This window comes from Hylobates moloch, unplaced genomic scaffold, assembly GCF_009828535.3.
Source record: "Hylobates moloch isolate HMO894 unplaced genomic scaffold, HMol_V3 SCAFFOLD_18, whole genome shotgun sequence".
In the NCBI taxonomy this organism is placed as follows: domain Eukaryota; kingdom Metazoa; phylum Chordata; class Mammalia; order Primates; family Hylobatidae; genus Hylobates; species Hylobates moloch.
Window position 1 is genome coordinate 57744338 of NW_026652293.1, and position 20952 is coordinate 57765289.

At 41.6% G+C, this 20952-nt stretch overlaps 1 protein-coding gene across 2 annotated transcripts in view; it reads left to right on the plus strand.

The window, feature by feature from the left end:
* CNIH4 (cornichon family AMPA receptor auxiliary protein 4) overlaps positions 1 to 11146 on the plus strand; it is a 20798-nt gene extending 9652 nt beyond the window's left edge. Inside the window, exons 4-5 of one of the 2 annotated variants that reach the window (XM_032137329.2) lie at positions 4929 to 5069; positions 10064 to 11146. In XM_032137329.2, the coding sequence (XP_031993220.1) occupies positions 4929 to 5069; positions 10064 to 10091 (169 nt within the window). In that variant the 3' untranslated portion in view covers positions 10092 to 11146. Of the gene's footprint in view, positions 1 to 4928; positions 5070 to 10063 lie in introns of those variants that run through there. The other variant, XM_032137332.2, reaches the window with a different exon arrangement.
* Positions 11147 to 20952: the final 9806 nt, after the last annotated feature.

Consider the following 20952-nt stretch of genomic DNA (forward strand, 5'->3'; position numbering starts at 1 on the left):
AAAGGGCTGGGATTATTTATAGGTGTGAGCCAAAAAAAGGTGTTTAATAGCTTTTTTTTTTTTTTTTTGGAGATGGAGTCTCACTCTGTCACCCAGGCTGGAGTACAGTGGCATGATCTCGGCTCACTGCAACCTCCGCCACCCGGGTTCAAGCCATTCTCCTGCCTCAGCCTCCTGAGTAGCTAGGATTCAGGTGTCTGCCACAATGCCTCGCTAATTTTTGTATTTTTAGTAGACAGGGTTTCACCATGTTGGTCAGGCTGGTCTCAAACTCCTGTCTTCAAGTGATCCGCCCACCTCGGCCTCTCAAAGTGCTGGGATTACAGGTGTGAGCCACGGCGCCAGGCTGGAAGTACATTTAAAAGCTGCAAATTAGGGCTGGGCGCAGTGGCTCAACGCCTGTAATCCCAGCACTTTGGGAGGCTGAGGTGGGTGGATCATGAGGTCAGGAGATCGAGACCATCCTGGCTAACACAGTGAAACCCCATCTCTACTAAAAATACAAAAAAAAAAATTAGCCAGGCGTGGTGGCGTGCACCTGTAGTCCCAGCTACTCGGGAGGCTGAGGCGGGAGAATGGCGTGAAGCCAGGAGGGGGAGCTTGAAGTGAGCTGAGATCATGCCACTGCAACCAGCCTGGGCGACAGATCGAGACTGCGTCTCAAAAAAAAAAAGCTGCAAATTAGGTAACTAATGAAAATTTTTGACTTAATAAATTTAGGAAGTTTGTTGAAAATGAGCTCACTGGAAACCCTGACTGTATATAATTTTATAGTTGGGTTATTATACATAGCATACTTTCTTGTGAAGACCGCTGGGATAATCTTGACAAGCCTGCAACTGTTACATTAGTGGGTTGCTGCTCTACTACATTTTTAGGTTTTATTTCATTTTTATTTATGTCTAGTTTTTTGGGACAGGACCATTCATTGGCTGGTTTTTAAGTGTGATGTTGTAAAGTGCAGTTAGAATAAAAAGAACATAGAAAAAAATAAAGTAGGGTTTGGAGGAAGATGGGATGCACCTGAAAAGATAATGGCAGCAGTAGAGATGAGGGAAGGAGTGGATATGGGGGAATGATTTTGTAAAGGTCATGGAACTAGAATCTGAGTGAGGGAAAAGCTTTAAGATATCTGTGTCTCTTTTCTAGAGGGTGGGTATCCTGGGGTAGAATGTTTTGTTTTCTTTTTCTTTTTTTAATATACTGAACATGGGTTCTGAATTTTTTTTTTTTTTTTTTTTAAGAGTTGAAGTCTTGCTATGTTGCTCAGGCTAGAATGCAGCGGCTATTCATAGGCGTGATATAGTGCACTACAGCCTTGAACTCCTGGGCTGAAGCGATCTTCGTACCTCAGCCTCCTGGGTAGTTGGGACAACAGGTGCACACCACCGTGCCTGGCCTCTTTCAAGCTTAGTAGTACTCTCCCATGATCAGTTCCATAGACCAACGCCCTAAAGGGAGCTCTGAGCTGGGAACACAGATTACTTGCACTTCTGCTGAGGGCTAGTCCCAGGCAGGCTTTTAGCACAGCTAAGTCTACCTGTAGTTTCACTAAGTGAAGCACAACTTTGGGAGTGAGAATGGGGACTCGAACCTTTGAGAATGAGGATCTTAATGTTATACCAGACCATACTGTCAGTCATCTCTACTAGAAATGAAAACCTGCTAGAAGAGCCAGCTTTGGCATGGCTTCTTTGTAGATAGTGGTAAAAGGCTCTATGAAGTCAAGTCCAAAGATTCTTTTTTTAGGCTGGGCGTGGTGGCCCACGCCTATAATCCCAGCACTTTAAGAGGCTGAGTTGGGTGGATCACCTGAGGTCAGGAGTTCGAGACCAGTCCTGGCTAACAGGGCGAAACCACATCTCTACTAAAAATACAAAAATTAGCTGGGCGTGGTGGCATGCGCTTGTAGTCCCTGCTACTTGGGGGGGCTGAGGCAGGAGAATCATTTGAACCTGGGAGGCGGAGGTTGCAGTGAGCCGAGATTGCACCACTGCACTCCAGCTTGGGAAACAGAGCGAGACCCAGCCTCAAACAAACAAACAAACAAAAACACCGAAGATTCTTTTTTAAATATAATTATAAAATAAAGACAAAGATCATGTATATTTATTGCCCTCGTAACTGTAGTGACAAGTTGGCTGTCTGCTGGTCACAAGTTTACCTTCTATTTAAAAAGGTTTAAAAAATCAACAGATTGATTATTTGCTATTTTCAGACCACTGTACTTTATGCTGTTGGAGATAAAGTACAGTAGCCCACAGGACAAAGAGGCAAAATACCTAGCAGTGGAATCACTGAGTCATATAGTAACTCTATATTTAACCTTTTGAGGAACTGCCTGAGTGTTTTCAGAAGCAGCTGTACTTTTTTTTTTTTTTTTTTTTTTTTTTGAGACAGAGTCTGACTCTGTTGCCCAGGCTGGAGTGCAGTGGCATGATCTTGGCTTACTACAGCCTCGACCTCCTGGGCTCAAGCAATCCTCCCACCGCAGCCACCCAAAGTATTGGGATTACAGGTGTGAGCCAGTGTGCCCAGCCACAGCTGCACTATTCGACATTCCCATCAACTGTGTGTTGGGGGTTCCATTTTCTCTACATCCTTGCCAACACTTTTTACTGTGTGTGTCTTTTTTTTTTTTTTTGATGGATATCAAAAAAATACCAAAAACTGTCTTTGATATTTTTTTCCTGCCCTAGTAGTATACAGCTGTGGAGTTCCACTGCCTGTTATAAGCATTAATATATGTGCCTCAGCGACCATCCCACTCATGGTCTTTGGGGAATCATACCACAACTTTTATCCAAATTGTGCTGATCTTTCTTGGCAATAAGTAATTTAGATGTGATGCTCATTCTCCAGCATGCTAAATGGTCTATTATGGTAAAGTTGTATCAGTCTTCTAGTTATAACACACTGGAAGTAAGAATTAATATGAAAGATTGGCTGTCAGACACACTGGAAGCCTTATATAGTCCTGTTTTAAATTATTCCTGTGTATTTTAGAGGTGAGCGCAGTGGCTCACTCCTGTAATCCCAGCACTTTGGGAGGATCACCTGACGTCAGGAGTTCAGGACCATCTTGGCCAACATGGGGAGACCCCATCTCTACTAAAAATACAAAAATTAGCTGGGCGTGGTGCTGTTGGGCACCTGTAATCCCAGCTACTCAGCAGGCTGAGGCAGGAGAATTGCTTGAATCCAGGAGGAGGAGGTTGCGGTGAGCCGAGATCGTGCCACTGCACTCCAGCCTGGGCAACAGAGTGAGATTACGTCTAAAAATAATAATAATAATAAACTAAAAAAGTATAATTGGATTGTTTGTAACACAAAGGATAAATGCTTGAGGTAATGGATACCCCATTTACCCTGGTGTGATTTTTTTTTTTTTTTTTTTTGAGATGGAGTTTTGCCCTGTCACCCAGGCTGGGGCTCAGTGGCACGATCTTGGTTCACTGCAACCTCTGCCTTCCAGGTTCAGGTGATTCTTCTACCTCGGCCTCCTGAGTAGCTGGGATGACAGGCATGTGCCACCACGCCTGGCTAATTTTGTATTTTTAGTAGCGATAGGATTTCTCCATTTGGTCAGGTTGGTCTTGAACTCTCAACCTCAGGCAATCCTCCTGCCTCAGCCTCCCAAAGTGCTGGGATTACAGGTGTGAGCCACTGTGCCTGGCCTTACCCTGATGGGATTATTACACATTGCATGCCTGTATCAAAATCTCTCATGTAATCCATAAATATATATACCTACTATGTACTCACAAAAATTAAAAATAAAACAAAAATACAAAAAGGAAAAAAAAAGACAGCTAAGTAAGTGGTGGTAGGAAGAAAGACTGGACAAGGGTTTGATGGACTGGCTATGAAAGATAAGGAAGAGAGAAGTCCCAGTTGTGTAAGAGGAAGTTTTTAAGGACCACCAAGAAAATGGTGACACTCTTATTAGATAACCTAGAAATTAGACAAGGATGAGATGTTATCTGGTTATTCAAATGAAAATACCCTCTATTCAGCCATAGTTGGGCTACTGGGGTTTTAAGGGAGAATTTCAGATTTGTGGAACTCAGTCCTTTGCATTTCAAAGAAGTGATAATTGAGAAGCTGTGTGACAACTAAGGTTGTACTAGAAGAAGCTTAGACATGAGAGCAGGAAGAATTCATGGACAGTGCTAGGTTAGGACATATATGTTACACAGATGACACAGTCTGGATGTTGAAGCCCAGACACTTAAACTCATTGATCCTCTCAAAGTAACCTAACTTCCTTAATTTCCCTATTTCCATAATGAAGTTTCTGAGAACTTAATAAAATTGGTTTGGGTTTAGAGCCTCCTTTAACTCTTTGTCTAAGGGAAAAGGGCTGTAGATATGACTGGTATGGTAGTTTTCTACAGATGAGTAAAAGGGTTTCAGTGCATAAAATATCCTTTTAAGGAAACTAACTAAGTGGCAGCCCATGACATTATCATACTACTCTGTCCATATGTGGTATGAATTTAAGGCTGCTATGGTTGGCTCACTTTTTTTTTTTTTTTTTGAGATGGAGTTTTGCCCTGTCACCCAGGCGGGGGGTCAATGGCACGATCTTGGTTCACTGCAACCTCTGCCTTCCGGGTTCAGGTGATTCTCCTGCCTCAGCTTCTCGAGTAGCTGGGATTCCAGGTGCCTGCCGCCAGGCCCAGCTAATTTTTGTATTTTTAGTAGAGACAGGGTTTCACCATGTTGGCCAAGCTGGTCTTGAACTCCTGACCTCAGGTGATCTACCTGCCTTGGCCTCCCAAAGTGCTGGGATTACAGGCATGAGCCACAGTACCGGACCTGATTGGTTCACTTTTAAAAGTCGATTATTATTGGCTACTTATATTTGAATACTTATGCCTATGATTTGATTTTCCTTCTAATGTGTGTATCCTTTAATTTATCAGATACATTATGGTGCCGAGTGGTAACATGGGAGTGTTTGATCCAACAGAAATACACAATCGAGGGCAGCTGAAGTCACACATGAAAGAAGCCATGATCAAGCTTGGTTTCCACTTGCTCTGCTTCTTCATGTATCTTTATAGGTGAGTTTAAAGTCCTGGTATTTTCCTAGATGCCATATTTGTTTTTGAAGGGTGAGATATTACTATGCTATAGGATTTTGCATTGACATTGTGGAACTTTCGGGGATTATGTAAATTCCTTGTGGCTGTGTAGATTATTTATGTATGTCATTGAATCAGCTTTCTGTCTGAACTACAGTAGATCTACCCTGTGGCATCTTAGTTATGCCTTAGCTTTGAGGCTATCAACATGCTCAAAACAGGGCATGATGACTTACGCCTGTAATCCCAGCACTTTGGGAGGCCGAGGAGGGCAGATCACCTGAGGTTAGGAGTTCAAGACCAGCCTGACCAACATGGAGAAACCTGTCTCTACTAAAAATACAAAATTAGCTTGGCACGGTGGTGCATGCCTGTAATCCCAGCTACTCGGGAGGCTGAGGCAGGAGAATCACTTGAACCTGGGAAGCGGAGGTTGTGGTGAGCCAAGATCGCGCCATTGCACTCTAGCCTGGGCAACAAGAGTGAAACTCTGTCTCAAAAAAAAAAAAAAAAAAAACTGTCTTTGATATTTTTTTCCTGCCCTAATAGTATACAGCTGTGGAGTTCCACTGCCTGTTATAAGCATTAATATATGTGCCTCAGCGACCATCCCACTCATGGTCTTTGGGGGATCACACCACTAGCAGCAGCTCTCAGCAACTTTTATCCAAATTGTGCTGATCTTTCTTGGCAATAAGTAATTTAGGTGTGATGCTCATTCTCTAGCATGCTAAATGGTCTATTATGGTAAAGTTGTATTAGTCTTCTAGTTGTAACACACTGGAAGTAAGAATTAATATGATAGATTGGCTGTCAGACATTGGAAGCCTTATATAGTCCTGTTTTAAATTATTCCTATGTGTTTTAGAGGTGAACATGCCACCTTTTCCTTTATCCATCATAGATGCATAGAATAGAGCAAAGGAGAAAAAAAAATTCCTGTGTGTATGATTTGATTAAACCTTTGAAAAGCTAGAAGTCAGGCTTAACCTTTGTATCAAAGCTTTAATTAGATCATTTTTCTTTTTTCCCCTAGGTAGAGTTTAATTTTTCACATAGGCATAAGGACTATTGGGAAAAACTTATGTTGAAGTAAACTTCCACCACTCAGAAAATTCTTGATTAGAAACTGTATAGAGATAGCAGGGGTTTTTTTTGGTTGTTTTCTTTGTTTTGTTTTGTTTTGTTTTTCGAGACGGAGTCTCGCTCTGTCACCCAGGCTGGAGTGCAGTGGTGTAATCGTGGCTCATTGCAACCTCCACCTCCCAGGTTCAAGCGATTCTCCTGCCTCAGCCTCCCAAATAGCTGGGACTACAGGTGTGTGCCACTATGCCTGGCTAATTTTTTTTTTTTTTTTTCTATTTTTAGTAGAGATGGGGTTTCAGGATGGTCTCAATCTCCTGACCTCATGATGCACCCACCTCGGCCTCCCAAAGTGCTGGGATTACAGGCATGAGCCACTGTGCCCGGCCAAGATACCAGTTTTTAAAAATTGCTATTTTTTTGAAATAGTTTAGAAGTCAGAACCATTTTAGCCTCTTCCTGACAAAGCAGGCTTCCTAAAATCCCTTCACTGTGCTAAATCCACCCATTAGTGGATTAGATTAAAATTGGAGTTTAGATAGTTTTCTTTTCACCATTCATCTTACTTGCTTTTCTGTATCTTAAAAACTAGGTCAGAAAAAGCACACTGGTATCAGTTTCTGGTTCTCATACCCTACCTCATTACTAATATGCTTAGTTTTTAATCCAAGTATCAAAGATGATGAATAAGGAGCAAAAAAAGTTAATGATGAGAACATAATGAGGCACCTATTCTTGTTTTTAATACTTTTGTATCTTTACTGTCATATATGTTCCCTTATATTTGTTTCTGGAGAGACAAAAAACAAGCTGGAATTGGCTTAGCTAAGGTTATCCTTTCTTCATCCTCCCCACCCCTGCGGTTTCATGCTGTTGGAAAGTAAACTAGAGCAGGCATCCCCTGGGGGCGGTGCTGTAGGTACAGCCCATGTAGTCATGCTTTGGGGAGTAAATTTAGGCTTGGAGAGCAATATCTTGCTTAGTAGACTCAAAATCTTAGGATTTAAAAATGTACATGAGTTTCTGAACTCTTAGTTGTTGAATTTAAAGTGGTGGGGAGTGGCCGGGCGCGGTGGCTCACGCCTGTAATCCCAGCACTTTGGGAGGCTGAGGTGGGTGGATCACAAGGTCAGGAGTTCAAGACCAGCCTGGCCCAAATGGTGAAACCCCGTCTCTACTAAATATACAAAAATTAGCCGGGTGTGGTGGCGGGTGCCTGTAATCCCAGCTACTCAGGAGGCTGAGGCAGGAGAATTGCTTGAACCCGGGAGGTGGAGGTTGCGGTGAGCCGATATTGTGCCACTGCACTCCAGCCTGGGTGGCAGAGTAAGACTCCGTGGTGGGGAGTTGGACTGGAGGAATTAAGATGTAATTTTGGGGCAGGTTTAAGATGTTCTTTTTTTTTTTTTTTTTTTTTTGAGACGGAGTCTTGCTCTGTGCCCCAGGCTGGAGTGCAGTGGCGCGATCTCGGCTCACTGCAAGCTCCGCCTCCCGGGTTCACGCCATTCTCCTGCCTCAGCCTCCCGAGTAGCTGGGACTACAGGCGCCCGCCAACACACCCGGCTAATTTTTTGTATTTTTAGTAGAGACGGGGTTTCACCGTGTTAGCCAGGATGGTCTCGATCTCCTGACCTCGTGATCCGCCCGCCTCGGCCTCCCAAAGTGCTGGGATTACAGGCTTGAGCCACCGCGCCCGGCCTAGATATTGTTCTTTATAACTAAATAAAAGATAGGCAACTCATGTAACTGGTTTGCTTGGGCAGCTGTGTACTTCACTGGCTGTACCATTTTCTTTTCTCTCTTCCCTTCCTTTCCCTTCCCTATCAGCCTGTCATTTTCAGCCACATTGCTATTACATTACCCTTTGGTGTTATATATAGTTCAAAGGGTCAGAAGATGTCCTTGTAGCACTTTTCTTTTGGTTTTTGGTTGCTGTTTTTAAACAGTGGTTTTGCTATTACTACCAAGTCATTAGCTTTTGGTTGCAGAGATTTTATGCTACTTGTCTTTGTATCTAATACCTGCCACACCTTGCCTAATACCTTGCACCTAGTTGACATTTCAGGGCTTGTTGAATGGAGTTAAAGTTTTGAAAAAATGCTCATCTTCTTTAAAGAATGGGGGAATCCATGCTTTTGGTTTTTTGATTGGGTGCTAGCCTAGTGGAATGTGGGCTCTACCACTTACATTGTGGCCTGGGGCAAGTTTCGTTTCTTTTTTTTTTTTTTTTCTTTTGAGATGGAGTCTCACTCTGTCCCCCACTCTGGAGTGCAGTGGCATGATCTCAGCTTACTGCAGCCTCCGCCTCCCAGGTTCCAGGGATTCTCTTGCTTCAGCCTCCCGTGTAGCTGGGATTATAGGCGCACGCCACCATGCCTGGCTAGTTTTTGTATCTTTACTAGAGTCGGGGTTTCACCATGTTGGTCAGGTGATCCACCCACCATGGCCTCCCAAAGTGCTAGGATTACAGACATGAGCCACCACACCCGGCCTGGGGCAAGTTTCTTAACCTGTCTGAGCCTCAGTTTCTGATCTGAAAAGGGGATATTAATGATATTAATAGTACCTACCTCATCACATTTTAATGTGGACTGAGATAATACATGTAAGACACTTAAGTTTATGCTGACCCATAGTAAACTCTCAAAAATCTTTAAAAAATATTAGCTGCTATCATTAATTTTTACTGTGCATTGAGTACATTTAGTATGGTTGAATTTGGACAATTATTTATACCATAAGTGATGTAAGGATATTTTTGTGTATTTTAGGCATTTGATTTCAGCAGAGCAAGGCTGATCCCAGTATTTCAAAGGAAAGGATGGTTTTGTTATTGTTAACTGTGTCAGTTTTAGTGGCGTAGCATTTACTGGGTGACTGCCGTGTGTCAGACATTGTGTACAGCATTGCAAGTGACACAGAGGAACAGCACAGAACCCCTACAGTAAAAGCTTGGAGGTTGGTAATTGCAGGCTCGGGTGCTAGTAGAACATGAAAGTGGTGATGCTTGGGCCCTGCTTTCATCTCAGAGTTGCTCATAGTCCAGTGGTAGAGACAACACGTAAGCCACAGCAGCAGGAAGAAGAGCTGTGGAAGGAGGCTGTGCAACTGCCCTGGGCTGAGAGGCCAGCTTCCCCAGCGAGGTGCCCTAGAGCCAATCACAAAACCTGAGTAAGAAGTTACTGCTTTTGATGGAGTGGTGGGATGGGGAGAAGAGGTTCTAGGCATAGAACAGTATCTGTCTGGCTAGAGAATTTAGAGGTTTTTTTTCTGGACGTAGGTGTTTTTTGTTTTGTTTTGTTTTGTTTTTAACTGACTGAGCTAGTTTTTTTTTTGTTTTGTTTTTTTAACTATAGCCTAACATAGGTTTTAAGTTATACTTCCCCCAACTCCCCACCCCTAGTCACTCTTTTTTAGTGAAAAAGTTTGGACATGAAAGATCCTGGCTGGGCGTGGTGGCTCATGCTTATAATCCCAGCACTTTGGGAGGCCGAGGCGGGCGGATCACGAGGTCAGGAGATCGAGACCACGGTGAAACCCCGTCTCTACTAAAAATACAAAAAATTAGCTGGGTGTGGTGGCGGGCGCCTGTAGTCCCAGCTACTCGGAGAGGCTGAGGCAGGAGAATGGCATGAACCCGGGAGGCGGAGCTTGCAGTGAGCCGAGATTGCGCCACTGCACTCCAGCCTGGGAGACAGAGCGAGACTCCGTCTCAAAAAAAAAAAAAAAAAAAAAAATCCTAATATATTCTTTCCTTTGGGTATGAATGATTGTCTTTTACTCAAATGATTGTTCCTTCGTGAACCTTAGGGACGCAAGTCTGGACAAACCAGGCTCTGTAGGAACATTCCTGAGAAAACATTAGTAACATTAATTTCTTCTTTCCACAGCATGATCTTAGCTTTGATAAATGACTGAAGCTGGAGAAGCCGTGGTTGAAGTCAGCCTACACTACAGTGCACAGCTGAGGAGCCAGAGACTTCTTAAATCATCCTTAGAACCGTGACCATAGCAGTATATATTTTCCTCTTTGAACAAAAAACTATTTTTGCTGTATTTTTACCATATAAAGTATTTAAAAAACATGAATTGAGTTTCTGTAGATTTCTAGTTCTCAACTTTAGCCTGAACGCCAACACTTGAAGGTGTTCTTCATCCTCTGTATGTTGAAGGTGGTTATTTGTATGTAGGAACAGGACTGCCATCCCAGCTTTGCATGCCAAAGAAATAAAGAACACACTTTAAAGGGCAAACTGAAGAGATGAGCAAGCAAAGGTGCTCTTCAGGTCTACTGAAAAGTTAGAGTACAAAACAACACTGTTGATCTGGACAAAAGAAGAAAAATTACCCTTTTTGCCTGTGTTGTGGCAACTTCATTTAATATGGTTTAAAGATTTATGAGACTTTCAGCTAAGTCTTTTCACAAGAATGTCAACAGAGAATGGCATTTCAAAATATATATATTTCTTTGCACAACTTGTGAAACCTTATAAGCCATTTTCCCCAGGTACAATGTAGTTCCTGCTGATAGAAAGGAAATATTTTGTCAAGAGCTTTCATTTAAAAGCTACTACCTCCACAATCACCCCCAAACCCAGAAAATCCCCACTGGCTCTTGCCAGTCTGGTTTTCGTATTGCAATTATTCCAATTGTATTTGATCTCCCTGATAACATATTTTAATGGGTTTGGGTAGAAGATGCTAATCAGAAGCAGGAATAGTTATTTGCTGTCCGTGAAATTGAGCCTTTTGGTGCGCCACGTGGTGCCACATTAACACTTCTATCCCTCTGCACTGACCACGTTGTGAATTGGGAGACCAAATACAAGCTATTTCATGGACATAGCAATATACAACCAAATTCTGTTCCTTGGAGTTATATTGTAAACTCTTGCAGTTGGGAGAGCAGTTCACCTCCTCAGCTCTGTTTGCCAGCTCTTACAGGGTAAAATAAACCTGGCAATTTATCCTCAGTCCTAGTTTGTGCTTTAATGTTGCTATCTTAAGCACTGGCATTCGGGCAAAACATGACTGTTCTATGGGAGAATCCAAAGGGATTATTCACTCTAGTTGAGATAGAATTGGGTGGTTAAGCAGGGTGTGTGGTACCCAAAAGATTAAATGTTACATGTCCTTTTAGTCCTGGACTAGGTCTAGCCTTGGCAGAAGCAAGGGAGCCACTAAGCCAAACTCCCTGTACAGACAGACCATGTTTCAAGGCTGGAAGTAGTGCCCTGGCAACACGTGTACAAAAGGAACAGTGAAATGGTAGGCAAAGTGAACTTGGCTCTGTTGGCCTCTTTGGGGTCACAGAAATTGCTCCTTGTGGTAATCTTATATTTCTGTCAGGCACAGGGCCAAGAAGCTGTGTAACAGACATTACTTTGCTTGCATCTCTTTTTCATACCTTTTCCTTCTGAGGCAGCTTTTGCTTAGAAAACAGTCCCTTCACTCTGCCTTTCCTCCTAACTTCCTGTGCCTCTTCATGTTCTGCTCAAGCTTTTTAAAGCAACGAAGCTGTTGGAGAACTTAAATCCTTGCAACTGAGAGACAAGCTACTTAAACTCAAAGGTGGTAGAGATCTTTTTTTTTTTTTGTGATGGGGTATTGCTGTGTCGCCCAGGCTGGAGTGCAGTGATGTGATCTCAGCTCACTGCAACCTCTGCTTTCTGGGTTCAAGCAATTCTCTTGCCTCAGCCTCCCAAGTAGCTGGGATTACAGCTAGCTACTCCTGGCTAATTTTTGTATTTTTAGTAGAGATGGGGTTTCACCATGTTGGCCAGGCTGGTCTCAAACTCCTGACCTCAAATGATCTGCCTGCCTTGGTCTCCCAAAGTGCTGGGATTATAGGCATGAGCCACTGTGCCCGGCCATGTAGAGGACTTTTGACCAAAATGTTTCACCTTCTCATTCAGATATTCTTAGTAACCAAAATAGTGACCCATGCAGTTGAGAGAGCCTTTGGGCTGTCAGTTTACAGTACCTCAGGCTTGCTGAGGCTAAGCAAATCAGAAAGGTGCCCTGTTTATAACAAAGGTCAGAAGCTCCTTACTTCTGAAACATTAGCTGTGGTTAAAAACAAAAACTCTTCCTTCTTGTATTGCTTGTCTATCAGAGCTAGGAAAGTGGGGGATCACTGTAGTTAATTTTTTTTTTTTTTAATTAGAGTACACTGGTGCAATCATGGCACACTGCAGCCTTGAACTCCTGGACTCAAGCAATCCTCCTGCCTCAGCCTCCCAAGTAGTTGGGACTAGGTGCACACCACCATGCCCAGCGAATTTTTAAAACATTTTTTGTAGAGACAGCGGTCTTGCTATGTTGCTTAGGCTGGTATCAAATTACTGGCCTCAAGCGATTCTCCTGCCTCAGCCTCCCAAATGTTGGGATTACTGGTGTGAGCCACCACGCCCAGCTAAAAAAAAAATTTTTAGCAGCGCTTCCACAAATAATGAAAGGGAGATAAAAGCAGTGACTTTAAAAAGCCATGGTTAAGATGCTGTAAATTTTCTCCCCTTTTCATTGATTGGAGAGTTGTAGAGGACCTTAAAGATCATTTTGCCTAACTCCCTCATCCCAAAGATAAACTGAGGCCTAGAGATTGTTCAAGGTGTTGTAACTATGAACATCTGAATGCTGATGCTTAGTCCAGTGTTCTTTCTCCCTTACCACTCCTCTTCCCCATCCCTCTATAATGGTAGTACCCAGGGCCCAGTCCATACACTACTATCAAGTGCTCCTATGTGCATCTTTTTAGTACGTATCATTTTCCCTTGCCTTTTTCCTTCTATCCTTTCAGTGGTAGCAACTGCCCTTGCTAATCACCGTAACCTCAGCTGAGAGAGCAGAGGAAGCGAAATCCAAGATGCCACTCAGTTCATCAAAGCCTAGCAGGTCCCCTCAGCTGCCTTTTCATGCCTGCCACACAGACTACAGTAGAACAAAACCTGACCTGGTCTTTGAAGTTAAGAGCTAAGAAAGCTTCCTATAGTAATATCTCCTGTGGCACTTACCACATTCTATCTGGTATTATAGTTATTTGTATGCAATTAATCACTCTTAGATTGTATGTTCCTGGAGGGCAGAGTATGCCCATTCATATTTGTATCTTCTTCCTTCTGCTCTTGGCACCTAACACAGTGCCTTGCACACAGAAACAATAAATGATTGTTGAGTGAATAAGTCAACCTGATTGTGGTGTTCTATTGCTTTTTCAGCAAGAAATAAAAACTGATGGCCTTTAAGTCAGAGAAGCAGCAATGGAGCAACATAAAGTTCACCATCTTTGTTTTCAAGGCAGTCACATTATGAAATATTCTGACATGCTAGGCTAGGAAATGGCTATTAATTGGTTCGCTTGAGACTGGAGAAATCAGCTTTGCTAACAGGTAATACTTTGTCAAGTAGTGAGAAATATAAACTAGGTATAATTAGTTGTCCCTAAAATCTAACTAAACTTGTTCTAATATATGGAAAAAGGCAGCAAGATAGAGAAGGTAAGTTTGAAATTCTACAATATCTGGATCTTTGTCACCTGAGTTTATGTACTTTAAACCAAATATACTATTTTACTATGTAGTATAGCAAAGATTGAAATATTCTTGGTAAATGAAGCCTTTTGGATCTAAGCCATATTTTTCGTGAATTTTTGAAAAGGTAGTAACTGTTTTTTGCTTCAGTTAAATACAGTCTAATGACTGAAGGTCATTCAAAGCTTTCGGGTTATTCTTCACTACAGTAATCACAATAATCATGGTCTGGACATGCTGAAGGGACTGTTCACTGAGCTAACTTGGTTCTGAGCTCAGGTGCTCTTTAATAAGTTCTTGGGTAAAGGCTGCTTTTATTTTTAATTGCTTCCCTCTGAAGCTGGGTGGAGAAGAGTGAGTGGGTGGGTGGTCGGAATCAGCAGGCTGAGAGAGAACTCAGTGGTTTGCCTGTGGCTTCCTCTGCTGTATATTTGGTTTGCTACATCCGTTATGGAGCAATCTTGGTTTCATCTGTATCAGTTCCCATTAAACGTTAGCACCTAGTTAGAATGTGAGTTAGTTGAACATACACTTTAATTCCTGTTTTCTAGATCTTATTTCATAGGTTGGATGCAAACTGGGTGAGAATTGAACCTCTCGTGTTGCTTAATTAAAAGTAACACATTTGACTGCCACTGGTATCTATCACAAAGAGACCTGTGGGGCAGGGTGAATCCTCTGGGGTAGCTTTATATAAATTTGCCAACTTTCTGGGACACAGTAATAGGATTTACCCATGTTAGTTGGTAATTTTCTATTTTACCAGGTACAATAATCAACTTATGGTCATACTTGCTGATTCAAACAGCAGAGGAAAAAAAATAAACTTACCGTCATTCTTATTTTATCCATTACCTACCACCTTCTTTTTTTTTTTTAAGATTTCTTACTTACTCGGGATGGAGTCGCAGTGGAAAAACCTGCTCAGTGTGGCAATCCGTCGAAAGCCCGCCCCCGTCTGCCTTACGGCCATCTCTTCCGGCCCAGCATTCTCCGAAATGCCAGAAGTAGCTGGGACTACAGGCGCCCGCCACCACGCCCGGCTAATTTTTTGTATTTTTAGTAGAGACGGGGTTTCATCGTGGTCTCGATCTCCTGACCTCGTGATCCGCCCGCCTCGGCACCTACCACCTTCTTTGCCCTCCACTGCCCTCTATTTTGAAGGAAATCCCAGACCTCATTACATCCGTAATATTTTAGTATGTTTCTCTGTAAGATAAGGGTTCTTAAAACATACGTGACTAGAGGAGCAATGTCACACATAAACTGGCAATTCCTTAGAATTAAGTATCTAGGCCAGGCACAGTGGCTCATGCCTGTAATCCCAGCACTTTGGAAAGCCAAGGTGGATCACTTGAGGCCAGGAGGTCGAGACACCCCTGGGCAAAATAGTGAGACCCCATCTCTTAAAAAAAAATTAGCCGATATAGGCACCTATACCATCCTAGCTACTTGGGAGGGTGACGTGGAGGGATGGCTTGAACCCAGGAGTTCAAGGTTAGAGAGCTATGATCACATCTCTGTACTCTAGCCTGGGTAACAGAGCAAGACCCTGTCTCTTGAAAAAAGATTAAAATTTGTTGTGGAGGTTTCATTCTACAAAACTTGAGTCTGTTTACAATTAAAGCAATCAGGCTGGGTGCGGTGGCTCATGCCTGTAATCCCAGCACTTTAGGAGGCCAAGGCAGGCAGATCACTTGAGGGCAGGAGTTCAAGACCAGCCTGGCCAACATGGTGAAACTTCGTCTCTACTAAAAATACAAAAATGGGGCACGGTGGCTCACGCCTGTAATCCCAGCACTTTGGGAGGCCGAGGGGGGCAGATCACAAGGTTAGGAGTTCCAGACCAGCCTGGCCAACATGGTGAAACCCCATCTCTACTAAAAATACAAAAATTAGCCGGGTGTGATGGCAGGTGCCTGTAATCCCAGCTACTCAGGAGGCTGAGGCAGGAGAATCGTTTGAATCTGGGAGGCAGAGGTTGCAGTGAGCCGAGATCGCACCAGTGCACTCCAGCCTGGGCAACACAGTGAGACTCCATCTCAAAAAAATAAAAATAAAAAATAAAAATTAGCTGGACATGGTGGTGCGTTCTAGTCCCAGCTACTTGGAGGCTGAGGCACGATATAATTGCTTGAACCTGGGAGGCAGAGGTTGCAGTGAGCTGAGATCCGCCACTGCACTCCAGCCTGGGTGACAGAGCGAGACTTTAAAAACAAAAAAACAAAAACCCCTGAAGCAATCAATATGGAGTCTCCTGAATTTCAAGTGTCATTTCCTTCTGTCAATTAAGCAGTTCACTAGAATCAAAGTGGCGCCTTAAACTTTTCATCTATCTTTGACAAGGTTTAACAGTCAATTTTTCCAAGGTAAGTGGCCATCTATAGACACCAAAGAAATATTATATGGACTAAAAACATGAGCTCAGAGGCACCTAGGTTTGAGTCCCAGCTCCTTCATACGTATACCTTTTAAAGCCTATTTCCCTCATTTGTAAAATGAGAATTAGCATATCTGCCCCACAAAGCTACTTTGATATTTAAATGAGAATACATATAAATAGCTCACACTCAGTGACTGGCCTACAGTAAGCACCCAAATGAATACTTGTTGCTCAATAACCAAATAGGTGTACGTGTAAAATTAATGTTGTGGTTAGTTCCTCTGAATGCCCCTCTTGCTCCTGCTTTTTGTTCTTTTCACTGATGTAACATAGCATTATGGTCTTGTGGTTTTCAAACACCAACAAATGAATTGGTACCAGGCTGACAGCATAACATTACCTTATCTTGAGCAGTGACTCACACCTATAATCCCAGCACTTTGGGAGGCCAAGGTGGGAGGACTGCTTAAGGCCAGGAGTTTGAGACCAGCCTTGGCAACAAAGTGAGACCCGTCTCTACATGAAAAAACTTAAAATTACCTGGAGTGTTAACACACACACACAAATTCCAGATCTCCCTTTTGATTTGAGATCTGAAAGATGCCTCAGAAATCTGAAACTTAGAAAAGCCCCGAACTGAGTCTCACATGCATTTGTATTTAGAGGTTAAAATTGCAGGCAGGCTTTGGAATAACAGGTTGTATCTTCAAGCTTGAGTTTATCACCTGGAAAATAGTGGGCAGTAATACTTGTTTACAGTAGACAGTTAAATAATGTATGTGAAATGCTTAGCTTAGTGCCTGGCATCTAACAGGCACTGCAATTGTCTACTTTTACTAAGAGGAAGTATAGAAAGAAAAAGGAAAACCAAGTTAGCTGTTTAGTTTGTGTACAAGTTAACAGAAACTTACTGAAAAGGTCTTTTCATGCAAACCCATTAATGGGACAAAAAAGCCCACTTAAACATACTGACCTGTGAAAGGTTCAGGCATGTTCATCTAAAGTTTATTTTCCTTTTCAGAATATAGCATACAGATCCAAAATATATTTTGTTTCCTATCAGAAGTGCATCTGCCTGTTCTTTAAAAAAGACTTTTCGAAAGTTTTGTTGATGTTAATAAAATCAGGGATCCCTTTTCTGAATGCTTAGGACACAAACTGATATTCTTCAGCTATGGGGGATGAGGGAAAATTATTCAACATTTGGAAACTACTTGGAATACAATTTCCAATCCAATGTGTAGCTCTATTTCCCCTCATCATATCACATCGTTCAAGAATCTTCGTTGTTGGTTTTGTGGCAGTAGGCTCTTCTCCCTCAAACTTGATTAGCCTACTTAAATGAGCTTGCTATGTATGAAACATTCTAGTCATGTACTTAAAGTTATTAAATCAGCATGTAATTATAGCTAATGTGGGAATCAAAAGGACAAATACCAAATTTTCAATCAAGTTTATTTTGTTGTGTTTTGTTTCTTGTTCTCAGATGAGACAAGTTTTAACTTCCCTTTCGATGTAAGTAGTGGCTTCCTTGGTCATGATACTAAAGTTGGTGCAACTTTATGTACATTAGTCCCTCCTATATGATTTAAGACTTTAGAATTCTTTCATACGCTCAGGAAAGACATTTAAGACAATTAGCCGGCCGGGCGCGGTGGCTCACGCTTGTAATCCCAGCACTTTGGGAGGCTGAGGCGGGCGGATCACGAGGTCAGGAGATCGAGACCACGGTGAAACCCCGTCTCTACCAAAAATACAAAAAATTAGCCGGGCGTGGTGGCGGGCGCCTGTAGTCCCAGCTACTCGGAGAGGCTGAGGCAGGAGAATGGCGTGAACCCGGGAGGCGGAGGTTGCAGTGAGCCGAGATCGCGCCACTGCACTCCAGCCTGGGAAAAAAAAAAAAAAAAAAAAAAAAAAAAAAGACAATTAGCCATGGTGATAGAAGAGATCTAGAATAAAAGTGATTCACTGCAACTTTAGCTTATTTTTAAAAACATAAGGAATGAATAGGCTAAATGTTCATTTAGCCTATTCATTTAGAAAAAAAGCCTGTGTGGCTTTTTTCCCTACTGTTTTGAATATAAGAAATAGAGCTACACATTGGTCAGGAGTTTGAGACCAGCCCAGCCAATATGGTGAAACCCCATCTCAACTAAAAATGCAAAAATTAGCTGGGCGTGGTGGCGAGCGCCTGTAGTCCCAGCTACTCGGGAAGCTGAGGCAGAAGAATCACTTGAACCTGGGAGGCAGAGGATGCAGTGAGCCGAGATCGCACCACTGCACTCCAGCCTGGGCGACAGGGCAAGACTCTGTCTCAAAAAAAAAAAAAAAAAAGATCCCAACAGACTAACCACGGCTTCTTTAGCTATCACTCACAAACTCTAGGTACCTATATGGAAGGCAAATTCAGCAAATCATAGCCAGGCATGATGGTTTGTGTCTGTTACTTCAGCACTTTTGAGAGGCTGAGTCAGGAGGATAGCTTGAGCCTAGCAGTTCAAGTCCAGTCTGGGCAACATAGTGAGACTCTCTCTAAAATACATAAAAATTCAGCACATGTTTTAGGCAAAAAGAGTACTAAACATTCAGATTAATGGATATTAGGAGATGTAACACACCAAGAATTATTTAGGTATTCATTCTGTTTATTGGGTTGAAAGAAAGGGAATACAAACGCGACTGGTTAAGTGCTGCGCACTGACATGGAAAAGGTGTCTTTAAAAAAAATCCCAGTAAAGCAAATCAAAGTTAATGTAGTTTCAGTTGAACAAAAATTTAAAGACGTTTAATACATTACACATTTATAAAATAAAAGTCAACAAAGGGTGTTTTGTAAATAATTAGTAAACAAGTGAAAATAAATATCAGAGACCTGAAGTTTTTATACTTTAATGAATAAAGCAAAGAAATTTAAACTAAGTAAATATAATCTGAGAGGCAGTTAAAAAAACAAAAACCAAAACCCACCAAAATTGAAGAACACAATCTTTTGAAACATTTAATCAGTCCATAGCAAATAGTTATTACATACCAAAAGCTCTAAGTGTTAACTAGTTCCACCACAATGCCATGTAAATCTTGACAATTTAGAAATCTTGAGATCAACACTTAAGTTCTTTTCTTGATCTCTACAGCTTGGTTTGTAAGTACATACATGCTTTTGTGGATCTATTCCCCTCGCCACACACACACATTTTCAAGAAGCCAATATCATTTTTTTCCATCTGTGCCTAAAAATGTTACAGTTCAGTTCTAGCACATTGACCCTGATAATGAAAGTGTTTAAGTTAAAGATGGGGACACAATTTCAATCTTATAAAAATATACCAGTATTAACCAAACCTTAAACTCAGAGGGCACTTCACATGTGCACAAGACTTTTAGTAAAAATGACAAGATCCTAGAACAGCTGTTTCCAGGACTTTTTAATGAATCAAGTACTCTCTCTCTCACACACACACACAGAACACACACACACATTTTATACTATTAGTTTTGTTAAATCCAGGCTATCTGGATTAAGTAGATAGGGGATGGGTTTTTATAGTTTTTATTTTTGTAACTATAGGGCAGCTACTATAACAATAGCTTAACAACACTGAAAAATTTCAATTAAGTTCACCCTGTTTTTAGAAAGTGTCTAAGTGTAAATGCAAATTCACCTCTTCTTAAGTTAGCAGTTTATATTAAATCAGATATGGTTTCTGAAATGGAAGTAATGTGTTGGAGGGCAACCCAAAAGGAGAGTTGCTAAATTATGAATGAGAAATTAAAACCAAATCAAAATATTTATACATTTTAGAGATGGGACAAAAAGGATATTAAGAAAAATGTCTTCTTTCCTCCCCATTCAAAAGCAGCCATTCTTCTACTGTGAAAGAAACTGACATGGATATTTTCCCTTTCAAGAGATGTACGATATATTTACCCACTGTGAGGCAGAGGTGATAGGGTCAGTTCTTGTTTGCAGGAACCAACATCCTAAAAAAGAAAATTTCAAGATGGGGAGGGGTGGGAAAGAAGGATTTTCTATTAATGTCATGGAATGCCACTCTAGAGGCAGAACACTCCTAATAATAAAATTCACCATATTACTACTTCAGTTTTTTTCAGACTAAGAAAATACTGACAAAATTGGATTTTTTTTCTCCTTTCAATTGCAGGATATTCTAATTATTTAAAGTTAGGGAATCCCTTTTTTATCCCCCCACCCAATAAAATGGGCCAATTTGTAGGGATATATGCAAATAAAATGTTCTCTGTTTAAAATACTTACCTGGTTTAATATAACACATTTATCTGGCCAATAAGAGCAACAGAAATGTAGCTGTTATGGAGACTAATAAAATACAAAAACCAAAGCTGAAGCTTTGTCATCCCTCCCCACTAACTCCCACTCCAATTCTTTACTACCCACATACTAATCTCAGTAATCCCCAAGTCCAACATTTTACCATTAATAACCAATTATTTGGAGGAAAAAGACATTTAATTTTATATTTGCTCTAGCCCTTAATCAATGCATAACAACAAAAACATTTTTAAGCACATGGAAATGAGCCTACTAACCTGATTTTTGGAGCCCAAATTCTCCACTCTATTTTGATCTATGTGCAAAAAGTATTGGTACTTTTCAATTTATACATTTGTTAGTATCTTGTGGCTGGCTTCATAGTATGAGACTCACTCTTAAGCCTACTATAGAGCCTATAGCACTATCAGAAGTTTTCGATTAATAGCTATGGATCAAAAAATCCTGTGATCAGTTTCTTATACCATAAAATCCTAGGCTTCTTTACCATTTATTTCACCTTTCTAGCACAGTCACTGCATGGCAAATGTATGAAACAGACGTTTACAGCAAATT